Source organism: Bos taurus, chromosome 18, assembly GCF_002263795.3.
Source record: "Bos taurus isolate L1 Dominette 01449 registration number 42190680 breed Hereford chromosome 18, ARS-UCD2.0, whole genome shotgun sequence".
NCBI classification, from domain to species: domain Eukaryota; kingdom Metazoa; phylum Chordata; class Mammalia; order Artiodactyla; family Bovidae; genus Bos; species Bos taurus.
Genome location: NC_037345.1, coordinates 23,820,627 through 23,840,778, shown reverse-complemented (window position 1 = coordinate 23,840,778; position 20,152 = coordinate 23,820,627). Strand labels below are relative to the sequence as shown.

General features: G+C 37.7%; 2 protein-coding genes and 1 non-coding gene across 4 annotated transcripts in view; all 3 read right to left on the bottom strand.

The window, feature by feature from the left end:
- Positions 1-20,152, bottom strand: part of LPCAT2 (lysophosphatidylcholine acyltransferase 2) — a 67,730-nt gene that overhangs the window by 13,184 nt on the left and 34,394 nt on the right. For both annotated transcript variants that reach the window (XM_015475738.3, NM_001205797.1), the window contains one exon: positions 339-437. In XM_015475738.3, coding sequence (XP_015331224.1) covers positions 339-437 — 99 coding nt within the window. The remainder of the gene's footprint in view (positions 1-338; positions 438-20,152) is intronic.
- Positions 7,171-19,127, bottom strand: CAPNS2 (calpain small subunit 2). The gene has a single exon (XM_002694786.6). It carries the CDS (start codon positions 8,096-8,098, stop codon positions 7,358-7,360), a length of 741 nt encoding a protein of 246 aa, XP_002694832.1. The 5' UTR covers positions 8,099-19,127; the 3' UTR covers positions 7,171-7,357.
- On the bottom strand, positions 13,623-13,729 carry LOC112442455 (U6 spliceosomal RNA). The gene has a single exon (XR_003030545.1). It is a non-coding gene; the product is annotated as a U6 spliceosomal RNA (small nuclear RNA).

Sequence of the window (20,152 nt, the reverse complement as noted above, 5' to 3'; positions counted from 1 at the left end):
GACAAGAGACAGGTCGTGTTTATTTATAAACCTCACTTTGGGGCTCCCAAATAGGGAGGCTGAAAAGAAATAATCTTTAAGCTAATTTATTAAATCACCTGCTCTTCAATCTCGATGCTGCTAACTGGGCTGCTTCCAAAGACTTTTTTTTTGCTTAAACGGATGCTTGTGTTTTCTTTATTCTCAGTAGCGATTGTCTTAATCACATTATTCTCGTGTTCATGTCACAGCAAATCTATAAACACTTGTAATGGATGAACTGATTTTCAAATAATACACTTAGAGTCAACACTTGTTTATGAGACAGATCTAGATGCTTTCAGTGGGGCTGACAGTACCTTAAATGCCACCTGGATGATCTCCTCTGTGTTGGCGGGGTTGCACAAGACAGCCAGGCCAATTACATACTCTCGGAAGTCGATACTGCCATCGTGGTTCTGTGAAAGGATGGGTGAAATCAATTAGCAGGGCCATTGGTTGAATAACTATTAATCACAAGGTGAAATTCAGGCAGGCCATGCAACTCAGCATCATCATGCACTGAGTCTATTTGGAAAAAAGCTTGCACTGAGATAGAACAGCTAGTGAGCAGCCCAATTCAGAGGGAAGAAAAATAGATTTGTGTTCAGTGATAAATATAAACATTTTATCACTGACGGTCATTAAGAGTGATTCTATGGATATCAGCATGGGGTTTTGAGCTCAGCCTTGATGGGAGTCTCTCTGGGAAGCAGGATGGAGGATTCATTCCTAGGTGAGACCAAAGCCTTCATCCCACCATTGATGGTGGGCATGCCAGGATGGCCAACACTCAGTGGGTCACGAAGAGACCCTCTACAGGTAGGAAACAGAAGGGAAAGGAAAAGGGCCAATTGAGGCAATAATCATAGCTACATTCTTTCTTCTTTCCAGGCTTAATTTGCAATAAAGCAGGAGCAAGTAAGCAAACATGAGCAATGGCAAGGGCCCCTTAGTGATATCAGGCCCTGGAAGATCCTGCACTTCTAAGCCTCTGGAAACTAAAACTAATTCATATGATGTTAATATCTATACACTTCATCAGGTATTTCATGATGGCAATACAAAAGGATGGGTTGATAATTCTAACCCATGCTGACTGAATGCAGAGTTTTTCCTGCACATGAACTACTCACCTAGACAGGAACACTGAGGGGATGAAATGTAGAGAAAGGAGAGCTTAAGGAAGACAGGGAGAAAAGAAGACAGAGGCAAGGAAGAGAGGGAGGGAAGACAGAAGGAAGAGATAAAAGAGGCAAAACAAACAACAAGGAAAGGGAAAGAGGAGAAAGGAAAAGTGAGATGGAGAGTGGAAGAGAAAGATGGAGGAGGAGAGAGAGGAGTAGAAGGGAGGAAAAAAAAAAAAGCAGAATAACAAGCACAATAATTATAATCCCAGGTGTGAGATCATTTTGGCAGCAAAATCTTCAAGTGATGGGTTTCCAGATAAGCTATGAACTAGTAACAACAAAGTTAGTGTGCTCCTTGATAAGTAAGCAGACTTTTGGTACTGATAAGACCATAATCTTTAACTGTGACTAAGTGTCTACATTTCAACTATTAGGAGTTCCCCTAGGGCAAGGGTTGCCTTCCTTCTGTACAGTGTGTTCTCACTGCCTAGCACACACAGGTAGGTGATAAAAACCATGCTACCTTTTCCTCATCTACCCTTACCTACTACTTTGGGTTCACCTTAAAACATTCAGGCAGTGTTCTTCACTAGGGTTTCACAGATGAGCTAGAAAGGGAACGCTTTGAAGCCCCTGAAAGGGTGTGCCTTTTCTATACGTACATTATTTTAGGGCAACATTTTTGCAGCTTCTGTGAGTTTTGGTTTTGGCTGTGTCATGGTGGCATGTGGGACCCAGTTCCCTGACCAGGGATTGAACTCATGCCCCCTGCAGTGGAAGCGTGGTGTCTTACCCACTGGACCACCAGGGAAGTCCCCCGTCAGCTTCTCAAAGCAAGCAAGTCTGTCACCATGTTACCTTTATTTTGCTGCAGGGTAGGAACGAAAAAAAGTAATTTACCTTCACTAATCAGCCCACTGGATAAGGTAGAAACAGAGGTTTCAAGAGTTCCCTGAAGTAATAGGGTTTCTTCCTGAGATTAAAAACTCAGACCTGACTTCCATTTTTGTCTGATTTGTTGTTGTTGTTGTTGTTTAGTTGCTAAGTCCTGTCTGACTCTTTTATGACCCCATGAACTGTAGCCTGCCAGGCTCCTCTGCCCATGGGATTTCCCAGGCAAGAATACTGGCGTGGGATCTGCAGTATTTCCTTCTTCAGGGACCTTTCCGACCCAGAGACTGAACCCATGGCTCCTGTATTGGCAGGTGGGTTTTTTACCACTCATACACCTAGGAAGCCCTTTTGTCTGATTATCAGCCTCTAAAAGAGTTATTTTTTTTCCCCTTAATCAACTTCATTGAGGTATCATTTACAGTCAATAACAAGCATCAGTTTTCAGGGTACAGTTTAAGGTTCTTTGAAAAAATGTAGACACCAGGGCAACCACTACCACAACTGACAGCGACACTGTCATCACCCCGAAGTTTCAGAGATGGGAGACTTTTAAGGGACATAAATTTTCCTTGCTGTGACTCTATTTAATTTTCTTATGTACTATGGAGGGCTGTTGTTCATTAGGCCTTAGCGGTTGAACAGCTTATTGAACTGTGGATATATGTCTAATAAGGTAAATTTCTTGTGCAATTGGTTTTTTTTTCCACTAAGAAACAAAGAAGTGTTAAATACAAGTTCTGAAGAATAGATATAAGAATGATCCAGGACTATATTCAATATCCTGTGATAAACCATAATAGAGAAAGATAGGAAAAAGAATGTATGTATGTATGTGTATATATATATATATATGTATAACTGAATCACTTTGCTGTACAGCAGAAATTAACACAACATTGTAAGTCAACTTAATACACTGATTAAATAAATTTTAAGAAAGAGAATATCTATGGACACTGAAGATACAGCCATAGGTAGTACGGTTACCACCTATTGAAATACTCCTTTGAATTTATTGTGAGGCATCCAATTTTTATTTATACTACTAAATCCAATGTTATAATACAGGTAAAGCAGTATAACTTATTTTTGAATGGAGCACCAGAAATCTAAAGAACTCTTAATATTACTGCTATTAATATTAATTAGTAATATTACTGCTATTCACAAATAAAGGTAATATTCTGGGCCCCTGATTTTAATTAACAGTTTTATATGAGTGGCTTTGACCAAAAAAAGAATATTAAAGCAGACTCTTGATAATCAATCACATGAGAAATTATATGTGAGTTTTTATCCTAATAATGTGAAGGAAAAAACATATTATGGAAATTATTCTGAGATATTTTATTACTGGACTAATAAAAAAAATACATTTTTTTTATACCATACAAATTCATAATAACAAAATTTCAAACTGGGGGGTATCTTAGAAATCATCCAGTCAACTTCTTTATTTTTACTAATAAAAAATTAAGACATAAGTTTTACTTGAGGTCACAACACTCATTATTGCTATAATGACAATTAACATTTAGGTAATCTGACTCTCATTCAAATTAAAGCAGGTAAATGATAAAATATATTCAAAAACAGATAATAAAAAAGTGTAAGTAAAATGCAGTCCTTTAATTTTCAAGTTCAAATTAGTCCCATAGTAAAAAAAGAAATGATTCCTCAAATCTGTGGGTTTTTTCCTGTAAAAATCAATTGAACTTCTCAGGAAAAGCACTATTATTCAAATTCAATAAACTCTCAGTTATACAGGAGAGTTCAGGAAGAGGCACTGTTTCCCTCAGTATTCTTATTAAGAGCATATTTCTACCCATCTGCATAATTATATTATCAATTTCTAGGAATTAAATTGTTTTAATCCACTTAGCATTAAAAATAGACATTAAAAAAAAGTAATTCTGAAAGCACTGCAGGATCAATCAGATCAGATCAGATCAGTCGCTCAGTCATGTCTGACTCTTTGCTACCCCATGAATCGCAGCACGCCAGGCCTCCCTGTCCATCACCAACTCCCAGAGGTCACTCAAACTCATGTCCATCGAGTCAGTGATGCCATCCAGGCATCTCATCCTCTGTCGTCCCCTTCTCCTCCTGCCCCCAATCCCTCCCAGCATCAGAGTCTTTTCCAATGAGTCAACTCTTCGCATGAGGTGGCCAAAGTACTGGAGTTTCAGCTATAGGTATATTTAATATCAGTGCCCTGCAGGTGCTTGAGCAAACATTTTTTAAGGTCCTACTGTAGTTGAGTTGTGTAGTATTACTGGTGAAATTTCTGACTGAAGTTGATACATAAATAAACTTTAAAAAACACATGCACTATTACTCAAAAAATATTTTTAAAGTGAACTTTGAGATGATATACAAATTTTGAATGTTTTTGAACATTTGCTGTGTTTAGGTACAGAACACACAGTTCTTTTTCCTGCTGTTACAGGTTATCGAATTCAGTGGATTGTATCAAGATTAAGTGTATTCCAAAATCATATGGGATACTTCGCAATTTAAAAGTGTAAATGTATAATGTCACATTTAAACAAAATCATTATTATTTTCTACTTACTACATTGATTGCATTGCTCTTAAAAATTTTTAAATGATAGAGTTATATAAATCAAAGTCCTTCATCTTAGGCTATCAGTAGCTTTCCATGTAGGAAAGGCAAATTTTTTAAAAAAGTATTAGGTAAACTCTTCCTTTTATATTGAAAAATCTGCCTTTAAAACATCAACTTAAAAAAAAAATTGAATGGAAACTAAGAAATCCAATCACTTCTTAAGCTATTGGTTTGACACAATGCCAAAGGTTGGGTTACTCAGAAAAATCCAGACTTTGAACTAAATTTTCTGGGGTCAACTCTAGTGCCTTGGGTAATCTATACAAGTTTTATACAAATTCATAAGAGAATAAAAGAGAAACTTAAGTAATATCAGAATGTTTTGCCCTGGCATGCAGGAAGAGAATCATAAAAGTAGTGATCCTTTAACGTGAAGAGGAAGAGAATACTCAGTACCACTCTAGTGTGAGATAATTGTCTTAACTTTCATAAAATATTTAGAACGAAGTGAGGGGAGAAAAGTGGGCCTACATTTTCTTTTCCCCAGCCATCACATGGAAAGGTTAAATTATAAACTTAATATTCTTAGACCTTAAAAGGCACCTTGGCAGCTCTCCCCTTTCCTGGCTACATTACTACATCCATGCTTAACATATTAGTGGCTTTATTCTAAAATAGGGATCCTGATATTAATGTGTGGTTTCTGGCAGCAGCCTCACTCTTATATAACCACACCTGGTTTAAGTAGCTCCCCAGACCAAGCTTAAATTACAACTCTCTTGAGGAAAGTGGACATGATCTCTGTGCTTGGCTCAACTCAGAATCACACATATGTGGTATTCAATAAATATTATAAGATGGTGATGATGGTGTACGCAGAGGCCAAATGCCAACCTCTCTCAATTTCAATGGGGATTTCTAACAGGCAGCTGAGTCTGTTAATAGGCCAATTACATCATTTTGAGAGTTACAATTTTCCTCTAAATGAGTCAGAAAGGAAGGATTTATCTTTGAATTTAGGATGATCTTCCAAAGTAGAGTAGGAGAGAGGGAATGAATTAAAAACTAGCGAAACAGGAGGGATAGAAATCAATTATACAGCAGGCAGATGAACGGAGCACTTGCAAATGAGCCCTCTCTAGCTGAGTCCACTGGCCAGGGGATTCCAGATTCCGGTTTACCCTGCTATCAACACCTGAATCAAAACGAAGAAAGCCAGGGACTTCCCTGGTGGTCCAGATGTTAAGGCTCCAGGCTCCCAATGCAGGGTGCTCGGGTTTGATCCCTGCTCAGAGAACTAGACACATGCTGAAGCTTAAGATCCCGCATGCTGCAAAGAAGATCCCGTGTGCCACAACTAAGACCCGGCATAGCCAAATAAATATTTGAAAAAAGAAAAAGCCAAACCAACGGGCATCCACAAGGAAGGCCTCCGCTTTTTGGGTGGCAGTTTCTCCATACTCCTATCTTCATTCTTTTGGACATTGGCAACACTGACTCCTGCAGGGCCTCAGTTTTCAGCTGAGGCTGATATGAAAAATACAGTAAAATAGTATAACCTTAAAGCACTGTCAGACAACCTTGCTTGCTCATCAGAATCATTTAAAGTTGGGGAGCTTTAAAAATACTCATCTTTGAGCCCCACCTCTAAAGCTTTTTCTTTAACTCGTGTGGAGTGGGACTCAGCTATCACTATTCCTGAAGAGCTCTCCCAGTGATTCTATGTTGCAGTCAGGGCTGAGAAACACTGCAATAAAGACTCAGCAACATGTATATACACATAATGATTTATATAAGTGTACATTTACGTACACATATGATTTGTGTACATGTTCTTTTTTTTTCTCTTTGTTCACTTTTTTCCCTATCTGCGGTTTTCAAACAAATGAAAGAATATTCCTTGCTAGGAGGCAGGGAAAGACATGACAAGAGCTGGCTAACATCAGCTGGGCATGCCTGATTTTGTGTGTGAAGTACATGTAAGAGGGATCATTTTGATTCATTAAGGCAATCAGTGACATTTCAACTATGAGTATACCCTTTCATTCCTCAACACTCTTGTCCTCCATAAATATATCAAAACAAAACTTTTACATTTTATTTTACTGAAAAAATTAGACTAAAGAATTCTAGATTTTAGATAGCTGCTTCACCATTAAAAAAAAAAAACTACCTTATATAAAACTGCTTAATTTCACATTTCTGAGCCTGTTTCTGTACAGTTAAATATGTTTCCAGGAAAGCATATTTTTAATGTAATGGGAAGACCAGACATGAATTAAGAGAAAGACAGATTTTGAATTTCCCACCTCCTCACCTTTTTGAAGGAAAAAAATATGTCTCTTGAGAGCTTTCTTGATTTATCCCAGGATTTTTTTCCAAATCTCATTCTTAACAGTAACAACAACAAATTCCCTGCTCTTTGGAATTAATCCACGAAACAAGCAATGTACTCTTAAAATGTACTCCATGAGAGCCTGCCCTGCATGCCTCCCCATCCGATATATAGGTCCATATAAATTCCAAATCTCAAAAAGCCAACATACAAACCACTCAGAATATTTTTCATGAAAAATCTGTTTTAATTAAGCAATAAAGGGCAACGCAAGTTCAGAAATAGGTCCTGTTGTGCAAGAACTCGGCAGAAAATGACAGCTCCAGATGGGGTATCTGCAACCATGCAGAGAGAATGGCTAGGCTTCTAGCAGTCCTATCCTCCAGGGAGGGTCCTGACTTAATGCCCACTTCAGGAATACATGGTCAGCTGCAGCCACTCTTGGATAGAAACCTGAATCAGGCCATCTGCATCTCTATCCAGGGATTTGAAGGCACGGAACATGGCATCCAGGCGAACCAGGCAGCTGATGAAGTTGTTAAAGTCCATACTTCCATCCTCCTCGGCGTATCGGCGGACAATCATTTGATAAAGTTGCTCATTTAGCTGGAAGCCTGCTGCCTGCAGAGCCCCCGGAAGCTGAGAACTTCCCAAAAATCCAGATTGGTCCCTGTCATACTGCTTGTAAACACACTGCCATTTCTTGATGTTGTTCCAGAGATACTTAAATTCTTCAAAGCCCAGCTTCCCAGTCGTGTCACTGTCCATGACAGATACGATGCTCCGGCAGGTGTCAAGACTAAAGCCGTCAGACTTCAGATCCTTGTGCTTAGAAAGGACTTTGTTGAGAATATTCATTAGGTCAGTGGCACCCACCTCCATGTCTGGTCCAGCCAGCTGAGCAAACTGTTGCCGAAAACGCCTAACTTCCTCACTTTCATTGGCCTCCACGTCGGTGAAATGTTGCTGAGTAGGTGGTGGTTCTGGGGTATACTGAGCAGCCGCAGCTTCACTGATAAAGTTCAAAATTCCTCCAACTATCCCTCCAATATCCCCTCCTCCTCTTCTCTGATCGCCTCCTCCAAGAAGGCCTCCAAGGGCTTGTCCAAGACCTTGATTTGCTCCTTCCAATATAGCCTTTGCAAGAAACATGCTTTTGGTTTACCCAGCAAGGATAAAAGCTGCTGAAATCTTGGAGGTGGTATGAGAGATGAAATGGAGTCTAAGTAGCTTACATGTGGAAGAACTGGCTTTTCTGTACTTGCCTGCACTGTACCACACCCTGGGGTGTGATGCTTCACCTCCTACTGAAGTTGCCTGAATTCCACTAGGTCCTAGCACCTGCCATTTTTCAGAGGGCCTCAATAAAATATTCCTAAATTACAGTATATCTGACAAATTAGAAGAAATCATATTTTAAGTATAATATATTAAACTACAGATTTTTATATGCTGTTAATTATTCTTAGTTCTCTTTCTCAGCAGATGACATGGATTTTCCTAGCAGAAGAAAGTAAATGACCTAAGGATATCAAGAATTTCTTCTCTAAGGAATATTTATTGCTAGGGCACAACTGAAGAATTTTTGGGCATTAGAAAAATATTTATCTAATTCTCTTCCTTCAGCAGATTTGCAATATCTAATGTTCTTAAGAAAAACTTGGAAGGGAGATTTTTTAAATGCAGGGTCCCTAGATCCCATGCTCTGAGATTTTGATTCTATGCAGTTTGGTGTCGCATTCATGATCTACATTTCTGGAATCTTTTGGAAGTGTAACATTCACATAGAAAACTGTAAAAATCACAAATGTATAGCTCAAAGAATTTCACAGACTGCAATAGCCCATGTTATAAGACCCAGATCAAAAAGTAGAACACAAGCAGGACCCCTGAAGCTTCTTCATGTCTCTTTCTAGGTACTCTCCTCTTCCAAGGGTAACCATTATTCTGACCTCTAACACCACAGATTCAATTTTGTACTTTAAATAAATGGAATTGTACAGCATATGTTTTTTTTGGTATCTTGTTTTTAAATTTTAAAAAACTGTGGTAAAATACATATAACATAAAATTTACCATCTTAACAATTTTTAAGTACACAGTTCAGAGGCATTAACTACGTTCACATTGTTGCATAACCATCATCACCATCCAACTCTAGAAATTTTTTTCATCTTGCAAAATAAACTCTGTCCCCATTAAATATTTCCTTCTCCCCCTAGGCCCTGGCAAGCACCATTCTACTTCATGTTTGTATGAATTTGACTGTTTTAGGCATCTCATATAAGTGGAATCATACAGTATCTGTCCTTTTGTGTCTGGCTAATTTCACTTAGCATAATGTCTTCAAGGTTCATCCATGTTGCAGCACGTGTCAGAATTTATTTCCTTTTTAAAGCTAAATAATATTCTATTGTATGGATATAACACTTTGTTTATCCATTCTTCCACTGATGGATGCTTGGGCTGCTTCCACCTTTGGGCTTTTGTGAATAATGCTGCTATGAACATAGGTGTACAAATATTTCTTCAAGTCCTTACTTTCAAATCTTTTGGATATCTACCCAGAAGCAGAATTGCTGGATCAAATGGTAAATCTGTTTTTAATTTTTTGAAGGACCACCATACTATTTTCCACAGTGGCTACACTATTTTACATTCCCACCAACAATGTACAAGGGTTCCAATTTTTCCTCAGACTTGATTTTTTTTATCATAGCCATCCTGATGGATATGAGATGATATCTTACTGTAGCTTTAATTTTCATTTCCCTCATTTTCATATACCTGTTGGTCACTTGTATGCCTTCTTTGGAGAAAATGTCTATTCAAGTCCTTTGCCTATTCTGGATAGGGTTGTTTGCTTTCTTGTTGCTATTTTACAGTTCCTTCTACACTCTGGATATTAACTCCTTATCAGTTATATGATTTGCAAATATCTTCTTCCATTCCATGAGCTGTCTTTCCACTCTGTTGACAGTGTCCTTCAATGCATAGAAGTTTTTAACTTTTATGTAGTTAGTCCAATTTATCTAATTTTTCTTTTATTGCTCATGTTTTTGGTGTCATATCCAAAAAATCAACAAGGAATCCAATGTCACAAAGCTTTTCCTCTATGTTTTTGTCTAAGGCAAAACATAATAGTTTTAGCTCTTATGTTTAGGTCTTTGATCCATTTTGAGTTAATTTTTATATATGACATAGGGTAAGAGTCCACTTCATTCCTTTGCTTGTGGTTATCTCAGCACCATTTGTTGAAAAGATTATTCTTTCCCCATTGAATGGGCTTGGCACCCTTGTTGAAAATCATTTGTATGCACACACATGAGTTTATTTCTGGGCTTTCTATATTATTCCATTGGCTTATATATCTGTATTTATGCCAGTACCACACTATTTGGATTACAATAGCTTTGTAGTAAGTTCTGAAATCAGGAAGTGTAAGACTTTTAACTTTGCTCTTTTGCAAGACTATTTTGGCAATTCAGTCTCCCTTGAGATTCCATATGAATTTTAGTATGGATTTCCCTAATTCCGTTAAAAAATGTTGTTGAGACTTTGATAGGGATTGCACTGGTTCTGTAGACCACTTTGTGTAGTACTGACATCTTAATATTGTCTTCTAATAGATGAACATCAATGTCTTATCACTTATTCATGTCTTCTTTAATTTCTTTCAACAACAGTTTGCAGTTTTCAGTGTATAAGGCTTCCACCTTCTTGGTTATATTTATTCCTAACTATTTTATTCCTTTTAATGCTTTCTTACTTTCCTTTTCAGATTGTTTATTGTTTACAGAAACACAACTTAGTTTTGTGAGTTGATTTGTATCCTGCAACTTTGTTGAATTTGTTTATTAGTTCTAACAGTTATGTGTGTGTGTTGTCTGCAGGGTTTTTTACATCTAAGATCATGTATTTTGTGAGCAGAGATAATTCTACTTCTTCCTTTCCAACTCACATTCCTTTCATTTCTTTTCTTGCCCAACTGTTTTGGCTATGACTTCCAGTACTGTTTTGTATAGATGCAACAAAAATCAGGCACCTTTTCATGCTCCTAATCTCAGAGAAAAAGTTTTTAGGCTCTTACCATTGAGTCTGATGTTGGCTGTGGGCTTTTCATACATGATTTTTATTATGTTGAGGTACTTTACTTTTATTCCTAGTTTGCCAAGTGTTTTTATCTGAAAGAGTACAGAATTTTGTCAAATGCTTTTTCTGTATCAGTTGAGATAACCATGTTTTCCCCCTTCATTCTGTTAATGTAGTTTATTACATTGACTGATTTTTCCATGTTGAACCACTCTTGCATTGAAGGAATAAATCCCACTTAGTCATGATATAAAATCCTCTTAATGTGCTATTGAATTCTGTTTGCTAATATTTTTTTCAGGATTTTTGAATCACTATTCATATGGACATTGGTCTTTAGCTTTCTTTTCATGTACTGTTGACTCTTGAACAAAACGGGTTTAACTATGTGGGTTCATTTCTACTAGGATTTTTTTCAATATGTATGTACTACAATACCACACCATCTGAGGTTGTTTGAAACTGTGGATGCAGAACCATGGATATGTAGGGCTGATTTTAAAGTTATATGCAGATTTTTGACTGCACAAGGGGTTGGTTCCCCTAACCCCTGCATTGTTCAAGGGTCAACAGTAGTATCTTTTTCTGACCTTGGTATCAGGATAATGTTGGCCTCACAGAATGAGTTAGGAAGTATTCCTTCCTCCTCAATTTTTGGAAAGAGTTTGAGGAGGACTGATACTTAATTCTTCTTTAAACATTTGGTGGAATTCACAAGTGAAGCCATCTGGTCCTGGGATTTTCTTTGTTGGGAGGTTTCTTAAAAATTACTCATTCAATCTTCTTACTAGTTATAGGTCTGTTCAGATTTTTTTCTTTGTGATTCAGTCTTGGTAGGTTGTATATTTCTAGGAATTTGTTCACTGTATCTAAGTTACCCAATTTGTTGGCATAGAGCTGCTCATAGTATTCTTTCCTAATACCTTTGTTTCTGTGAGGTTGGTAGTATTGTCCTCTCTTTTCTGATTTTGTGTGTCTGGCTTTTTTGCTCGATATTACATTTGTGAGATTTGATTTTATGTTTTTAATATGTATCTTGAAAAGTCAGTCTATGACAGGTAGTCTCAGACAATATCTTGAGAAACCTCAGCCTTGATACTAGGTAGAGTCAGAGTACAAGTCCTCCAGAAGTCTCTGGAAATTCTATTGGTAAACTCAGGGAAAAGTAGCCAGGATGTAACTAAATCATTATATCTCTCAGCATTTTGGACCTTAATTTCAATCTCCAAAATGATAATAATAGTATCTCCCTGTCTACTTTATAATGATTCAATTTCATTTATCATGCTTCAGGACTTAGACTCAATATTTAAGAGAGATAAATGAATGCATCAGGGTCACTGTGCTTATGGGTAAGAAGACCTATAGAAACCTAGGTGTTGTAATTATAATCTGAAGTCTATTTCACATCTATACCATTAATACTAAACTATTACATTTTTATATAATATTTGCATATAATATTCTTTGGTATCTAGGTCTCATATAATTCCTCTGAAAGACACAAACATTCAAGATAAGGAAAGAAAAACTCAAGAGATGTTAAGCTACTTTGAAAAGGTCATACAGCTAATATATTATCTAAACAGTGGATTATCAAACCACTATGAGTCCCCAAAGAGGGTAGCAATAAGTTCTGTTGAGGCAAAGGATAGGAGAACATTTATCTATAGAAAAGATAATGTGTAGGCCTAACTATAGGCTAAGTCAGAGTTCTCCAAACAGACAAAGGATATACATGAAGGGGTGGTATTGTGAAAAGACAGAGGAACTAAAGGATGTGTGGAATTCAATAGATGGTGAATAGTTCAACAATGATGAGAGTTTATTGCTGGAAATGATAGGAGATAAAGGCTCAATAGGATAGAATGAAATTGGAGAGGACTTTGAATAGCCATTTGACAGAGTCTATCTCACAGGCTACTGTGGAAACTCCTAAGCTTCAAGTATGAAGTCAAATAGTACTCCATTATATGAATATATCACATTTTTGGTTACTCATTCACCTGTTAGTGGATATTTAGGTTTTCAGTTGCTGCTGCTGCTGCTAAGTCGCTTCAGTCGTGTCCGACTCTGTGCGACCCCATAGACAGCAGCCCACCAGGCTCCCCCGTCCCTGGGATTCTCCAGGCAAGAACACTGGAGTGGGGTGCCATTTCCTTCTCCAATGTATGACAGTGGAAAGTGAAAGTGAAGTCGCTCGGTTAGGTTTTCTACTTTGGAACTACTATGCATAGTGTTGCTAATAGCAATCATGTGTCACTGTTAACTTTTTTTTTTTTCCCCAGGAAAACCTTTTATTTATTTATTTATTTTGGCTGTTTGACCTAATAGTTTTCTTTCTTTCTTTCTTTCATTTTATTTTATTTTTTAACTTTAAAATATTGTATTGGTTTTGCCATATATCAACATGAATCTGCCACAGGTATATACCTGTTCCCCATCCTGAACCCTCCTCCGTCCTCCCTCCCCGTACCCTCCCTCTGGGTCGTCCCAGTGCACCAGCCCCAAGCATCCAGTATCGTGCATCGAACCTGGACTGGTGACTCGTTTCATATATGATATTATACATGTTTCAATGCTAAAAAATATGGAACGCTTCACGAATTTGTGTGTCATCCTTGCGCAGGGGCCATGCTAATCTTCTCTGTATCATTCCAATTTTAGTATATGTGCTGCCGAAGCGAGCACCACTGTTAACTTTTTAAGTTCAATAACTTAATAACTTTTTAAGTGCAAATAGGAGATTAAATGAAAAATTACTTCATAAACTGTATAATTCTTGAATTAAATAATGATTATTCTATGTATGACTGGGGAGAGAATAGTAGCTGGGAGACCCTGCTCTACGTAGGACATGGGGGCAAGGTCTCCTGCCACACCTAGTGTTTTGTATAAAATTCTCTGCCAACTAGTTTTATGGCACTAGGACTCCAATAACTGGTCTCAGGGGCACCATGAAATGGTCTCTATAAATACCAAAGGCGAAATGTCTTCCTTTACCACATTGAGGAAACACCACAAAAGGACTTCTTCCCTTTAGGGGATTACAAGGGGCCATCTGGCCTCAGACAGATTTAAATCCATTCATATAAGCTTCTCTCTGAGGAAATTACATGGGCTTTGTTTTTATAATATTGCAAAATTAACTTGACAGCATCCATTGCCATATAAAATGTGCCTCCTTATGCCCATCTAAGTGTTTTTTGCTGAAGTTTAAATCCAATTCTTCTCATTTATTTTCTGTGAAGATAGAGAGCATTTGGCTAACAGTTTCTCATAAGCCATCATGGAATAAAAGACTGTTATTAGATTAACAAGCCTTTTCTTCTCTGGACTATTTAATCCCCTATGGCTATTTATTAGACCATTAATAGGAACTTTGGTTGCTGTCTGGGAAAACTCTACTGCCCAGATCTGGAGAGAAAGAGTAGGGGAAGAGGCCACATTCAATGGAAAATTTAACCTCAGTTTGAGGAGGGAAGAGTTACTGAACTTATTGAACTTAAAAAGTCAATAGTGATACTCAGATGCTATTAGCAACACTATTCATGATAGTTCCAAAGTAGCAACAACCTAAATATCCATTAACAGGTGAATGAATAAACAAAATATGATATATTTATATAATAGAGAACTACTTGGCAATAAAAAGGGTGAAATTACTGATACATGCAACAACACAGATGGACCTCAAAAACTGCCAGACACGAGACTATATATCATAGGATTCCATTCATTGAAATGTCCAGAAGAGGCAAATCCATACAGACAGAAAATCTCTAGTCTTGATTCTAGACCAAGTCTAGAATAACACACGGGGACTTACAACTCTACAGTGGTTGCCTAGGGACGGGAGATAAGTAGGTAACAGGAATGAACAGTTAAGGACACAAGGAATAATAATAGAAAAACTCTAAAACTGATTTATGGTAAACAATAAAAAAAATCATAGAACTGTATGCTTAAAATAGCTGACCGTAAAATATGCCTCAAGAAAGTTATTTTTTAAAAAGTCCAGAGACAGTCTGTAGTAAAAAGAATACTGAACTAGGACTTCTGCTCCCAGTCCTGTAACTAACTAGCTGTGTAGTCTTGAGCATGCAACTTCCTCTCTTGAGCTGGAAGCTTTGTGCAAAATGAGGAAGATGGGCAATTTCACACTAATCATCCTTTCAGCTCTAGAATTCTGAGTCTAGATCTTCATGTGCTATGAAGTAGCAGCTTCATTCTTGCATTCTGTTTCCTTCTCGTGCCTGAGTATTTTTATGCAATATATGAATTTAATCTCATCTTTTTCTTGGGTCTGATTCTATAACTTTTAAAGACATCCTTACTTACTCTTATTTTTGCTTTGACATACTGTCTTGTTTTCAAAAGTATTTCGACAAACTATCAAGTATGTTGCTCCTCCAGACAGGATTCCAAGGTGGGGGGACTGCAGTGGGTAAAACACAGAAGGACACATGGCTCCCACTTTCAGTGAAGCCTCTCTGTCAAGTGGGGCTTTCACCTCACTGCAACATGATCTGAACCAGACCTTCCTAATTTATTGATGAGAATGTCATGTTGCATGAAATCAAAAGCCTTTCTAGAGTCCATATAGATAATATATATTTCTTCTTTATCATCTTGGACTGTCACTCTGTCATAGGAGGAAATTAAATTGGTCTGACACAATTTGCTCTTTACAAAGCCCTATTCTTTACATCCTTACACTCTTTGAGGAGGCCAGCAACTGCTCACTTGCTCCAATAAAAAAGTTAAGCTTTAATCAATGCCCTCTCCTTCCTGTTTCCTCTAAGTGTCTCCTCGGTAGATTCACACTGCGAAGCCAAAAAGAAAGCATATAATTCTCATGCTTGAAAGAATATTTCTAAATAAAACAGATAACTGTATAGCACAGGGAACTCTACTGGGTTCTCTGTGGTGACTTAAGTGGGAAGGAAATCCTTAAAAGAGGGGATATATGAACACTGATTCACTTTGCTGTGCAGCAGAAACTAACACAACATTGTAAAGCAACTGTGTGTGTGTGTGTATGTTCAGTTGTATTCAACTCTTTATGACCCCATGGACTGTAGCCTTCCAGGTTCCTCTGTCCATGGGATTTTCTAGGCAAGATTACTGGAGTGGGTTGCCATTTCCTCCCCTCCAAGTAACAATAATCCAATAAAAATTCTTAGTACATAAAAAAAAAAAAAAGGATATTTAGAACATTCAGGGAGGGAAAATATTGGGTTAGTCAAATGTTACAGAAAATTCAAATGAATGTTTTGGCCCACCCAATATTATGATGGACTACACGGGGAGACTGAGTTAACCTGAGAACTGAAGAGGGAAATGGTTGGTCATATAGGACCGTCCAACTTTCAGGATGGCTTGTACAACTGGATAGAAATGTTCATCTAGTCCACTCAGAAAGTTATATCCTTCTTCTGTTAATTATATCATATGAGCTTTAGAGTATATTTCATATAACAAATTCTATTAAATGAGATTAGAATCAAGATGAGTTCTTTTCACATGAGTTATGAAATATTAAAGTACATATCAAACCTGAACTGGAAGTTTAAAGGGTAGAAGAAAGGGGAGCTAGGGGAGGGGTAAATTAGGAGTTTGGGATTAACAGATACCTATTACTGTATGTAAAACAGATAAACAACAAAGTACTACTATATAGCACAGAGAACTATATTTAGTATCTTATAATAACTTATAATGGAAAAGAATCTGAAAAAGAATATGTAAATATAGCTGAATCACTTTGCTGTACACCAGAAACTAACACAACATTATAAGTCAACTAATACTTCAATTAAAAATTAAAGGATAGAAGACTTCACTCTTTGTTGCAACTATTCATGTCTGGCATTGTGTAAGAAAGCAGCCATGGGCAGTACGTAAATAAATGAGCATGGTTGTGCCCCAATAAAGCTTTATTTATAAAACAAGCATCAGACTGGATCTCATCCATCAAGTGTAGTTTACTGTTACTTTCTATATTTTCTAAACAGATGAAAATAAAATATGCTGGTAAATTTTAAGGACTGGATTGAAGGACTGCAGTCAGGGTTCATGGTGACCACTGTTCCACATCTGATTTAAAAGAGGTCACTCTGAATCTTTATTCTCGCCATATCTGTCTACTTCTTATTGACATCCTCCCCATTTCTAATTAGTGGTATATCATTCATCTACAAAGATGACAGGAACTAATCACTCAGCTATAGTCTGCCACAAGTTCAGTCTTTTTACCAAAACCATTATGCACACGAGAGACCACAGGCTAAGAAAATTTAGATATTTCCATTTTGTAAAAAAATGTGAAAAGTATCATGATTTTTCCCATTTCTGCCTTCTAGCCAGTACTTAATTCTTCTGGTTTTACTATGTACTTTGTTTAAATATTAGACAGGAAAGATGTGTGTGTACTTTAGCACTTTGACAATCCAGCACTTTTGACTATTACAAATTTTCTGGAGATCTTTTAGGACTGTTTCTCATTGTGTGGAATGAATGTGTTTCTTTATCCCAAGTTCTTCCTGTATGCCCTGTTCTTGACATTAGTTCAAGTGTTAAATCATGAGCCAACAATAATAAGCATCCTTGCTTGCCATTCCCTGTAGGGTGCTGGGGAGAGAAGGTAGGGTGCTGTATTATACAGATTTCCATGCTGAGAGTTAGGAAAGGGTACTTAAGAGGCTTAAGTGACTGGAAATAAACAGAAAAAATCTTCTACGTGGGGTGGATTAACAATTTTATTCAGTTGTGCAAGTTGTGCTCAAAGTTTAGGACCAAATGTCCCACAGAGTCAAAACCATTTACTATCTAGCTCTTTGCTGAAAAAGTCTGCTAACTGTTGAAATACAGGTTTGCCAGCAGTGAACACGAGAGATGTGGGTTCAATCCCCAGGTTGGGAAGATCCCCTGGAGTAGAAAATGACAACCTGCTCCAGAATTCTTGCCTGGAAAAATTCCAAGGACAGTGGAGCCTAGAGGGCTACAGTCCATGCGGTTGCAAAGAATTGGACATGACTGAGCACACATATACATATGCATGGTGATAGGTGCCAGGTGGAGCATTACACTGAATGTATCATGAGATGTAGCCTAGACGAGATGTGACTTGTCCCTAGTAAGAGGTGGATAACACGGTATATTGTCAAACTAGCAACAAAGAGACAACATGCGTTCTAAAACATTTGAGAACTTTGTCTCATGGGTATATAAAATACTGCTGGCAGGGCAGCACAGGTTCAACTCAAGGATACAGCACTGAAGAATGAATGAAATAAAGTGATGCTGTGTGGACACTATTATAACTGTAAAAATGACTGTGTTATAATCATTTCTGACTTAGCCAGTATTGTTTCTCAGTCCCATTAAGTGCATTTAAATCCCTTTGAGAGTGCTGGCAAAAAAATCTAGTCTTGAAAACTGAATTATGAATATAAAAAATATTGAGAAGCCACTATTTTAAACTACTGTCTCAGCTCTCAACTCTAACTCATCTGAACTCTGTGACTAATCCAAATCACCCTCTGATCTAGAGAGTTCAGTGTACATTCAGGAAAATAAAGAGGGTGAATGAATCCTAACGAGCAAAAGGGTATTTTTCCTTTTTTGTCAAAGAGATGAGACTTCTCCTAAGGAAATGATCCCAAACTACTGAACCATGCCATGCTTTGGATCATGAAGGCCATATTTCTGTTGAACCTTTAAATTATCTGCCATCACATATCTGACAGTCTAAAAGAATGTGTGAGACTATCAGAAGGAACTGAATAGACAGAATTTTTTTTTTTCAGGAACCAGACTGAAATGAAAACCATTAAGAAGTTTTTTGTAGACTAGCCAGGAATGTATGTGGGAAAAAAAGAGTAAGGGAATGTGGAGAGATACTTAGGTCTCTCTGCTTCCCCCAAATACCAACCACAACTGCACAAGACTTGGGGAGAGACTGAGAGAAGCAAAGAAAAAAAGGGGGAAAGGAGGATAAATTGGGAAAGGCACATGGGAGGAGCCCTCTGCCCTGCAAGAATTTATAGCTACTGAAAGAACAAGAGGAACACCCCACCCTCTCTCTTTCCCACCCTTCTTCCTCCCCCACCCCTCATAAACACTGAGTTTAGGAAGATAAGCTACTCAGACAGAAACAAACTATGACATTACTGAACTTTGTCTTTCCTGTGGAACACACACATACACACACACATTCCCCAGCTAAATCTCACAGAGAGCCTGGGATATGCACAGGGTGTGGCAATGACTGGATAGTTCAGCTTCTCAAAACAAAGCAAATCTTCACAGGCTCAGACATGCAGGTATATGAAAAACAAAAAAGGAAAGAGAAAGAACAGACAGAGAGAAAAGAAAGGAAAGAAGGAAAGGAAGAAGGAAAGAAAGGTCAAATGCATTCTTTGTTAATTCTCCAGATTATCTTCTCTACCTTCCAGGGTGCCGGAGATCAAAAGTGTTTTAAAGACCAACTCATGGTCTATATCTAAAGCCAAGTCTACACACTACACAAAGAAATGAAGAAAACTCACAGAAATAATTGGTATGTGATGAAGGAATGCATGCAAAATTGTGATTGATCACATTGGCCACAAAGGCTCACCAGTCTCCAAACTGCTTGGAGTCAATTGTATTCTCTAGATCAGAGTGAGTCACGCTGGCTTACTAGGGTTTATTGTAATCCTTGGTTTACACTCCCTTCCCTACTCCCAAATCTTCCCATACATCCAGTGCTATAGAAACAATGAGGCCACTGGCAGGTATCATTAGTCACCAAAGACAGAACTGGTGTCAATACAATCCTCTCACTGCTGTTATGACACTTCAACACCTGAAAGGTGGGGCAACCTCTATAGAGATTATTTTTAATCTTGATTAAAAATCTTGACAAGCATAACGTCTGCTGTGCTCTGAACTTCCTTGGCCCCTGTTTCATGTCACTTTCCATTTCCTCACTTTCTGTCCTTATTTGTACGTCCCTGCCATATTCCTTCCTGTCACCAAGTTCATATTTCTAAAAACTTTAAGATTGCTTTTATTGTTCCCAGAGCCATACCAAAAGATGCTATATAAATCTCATAGAAACACAAGTAA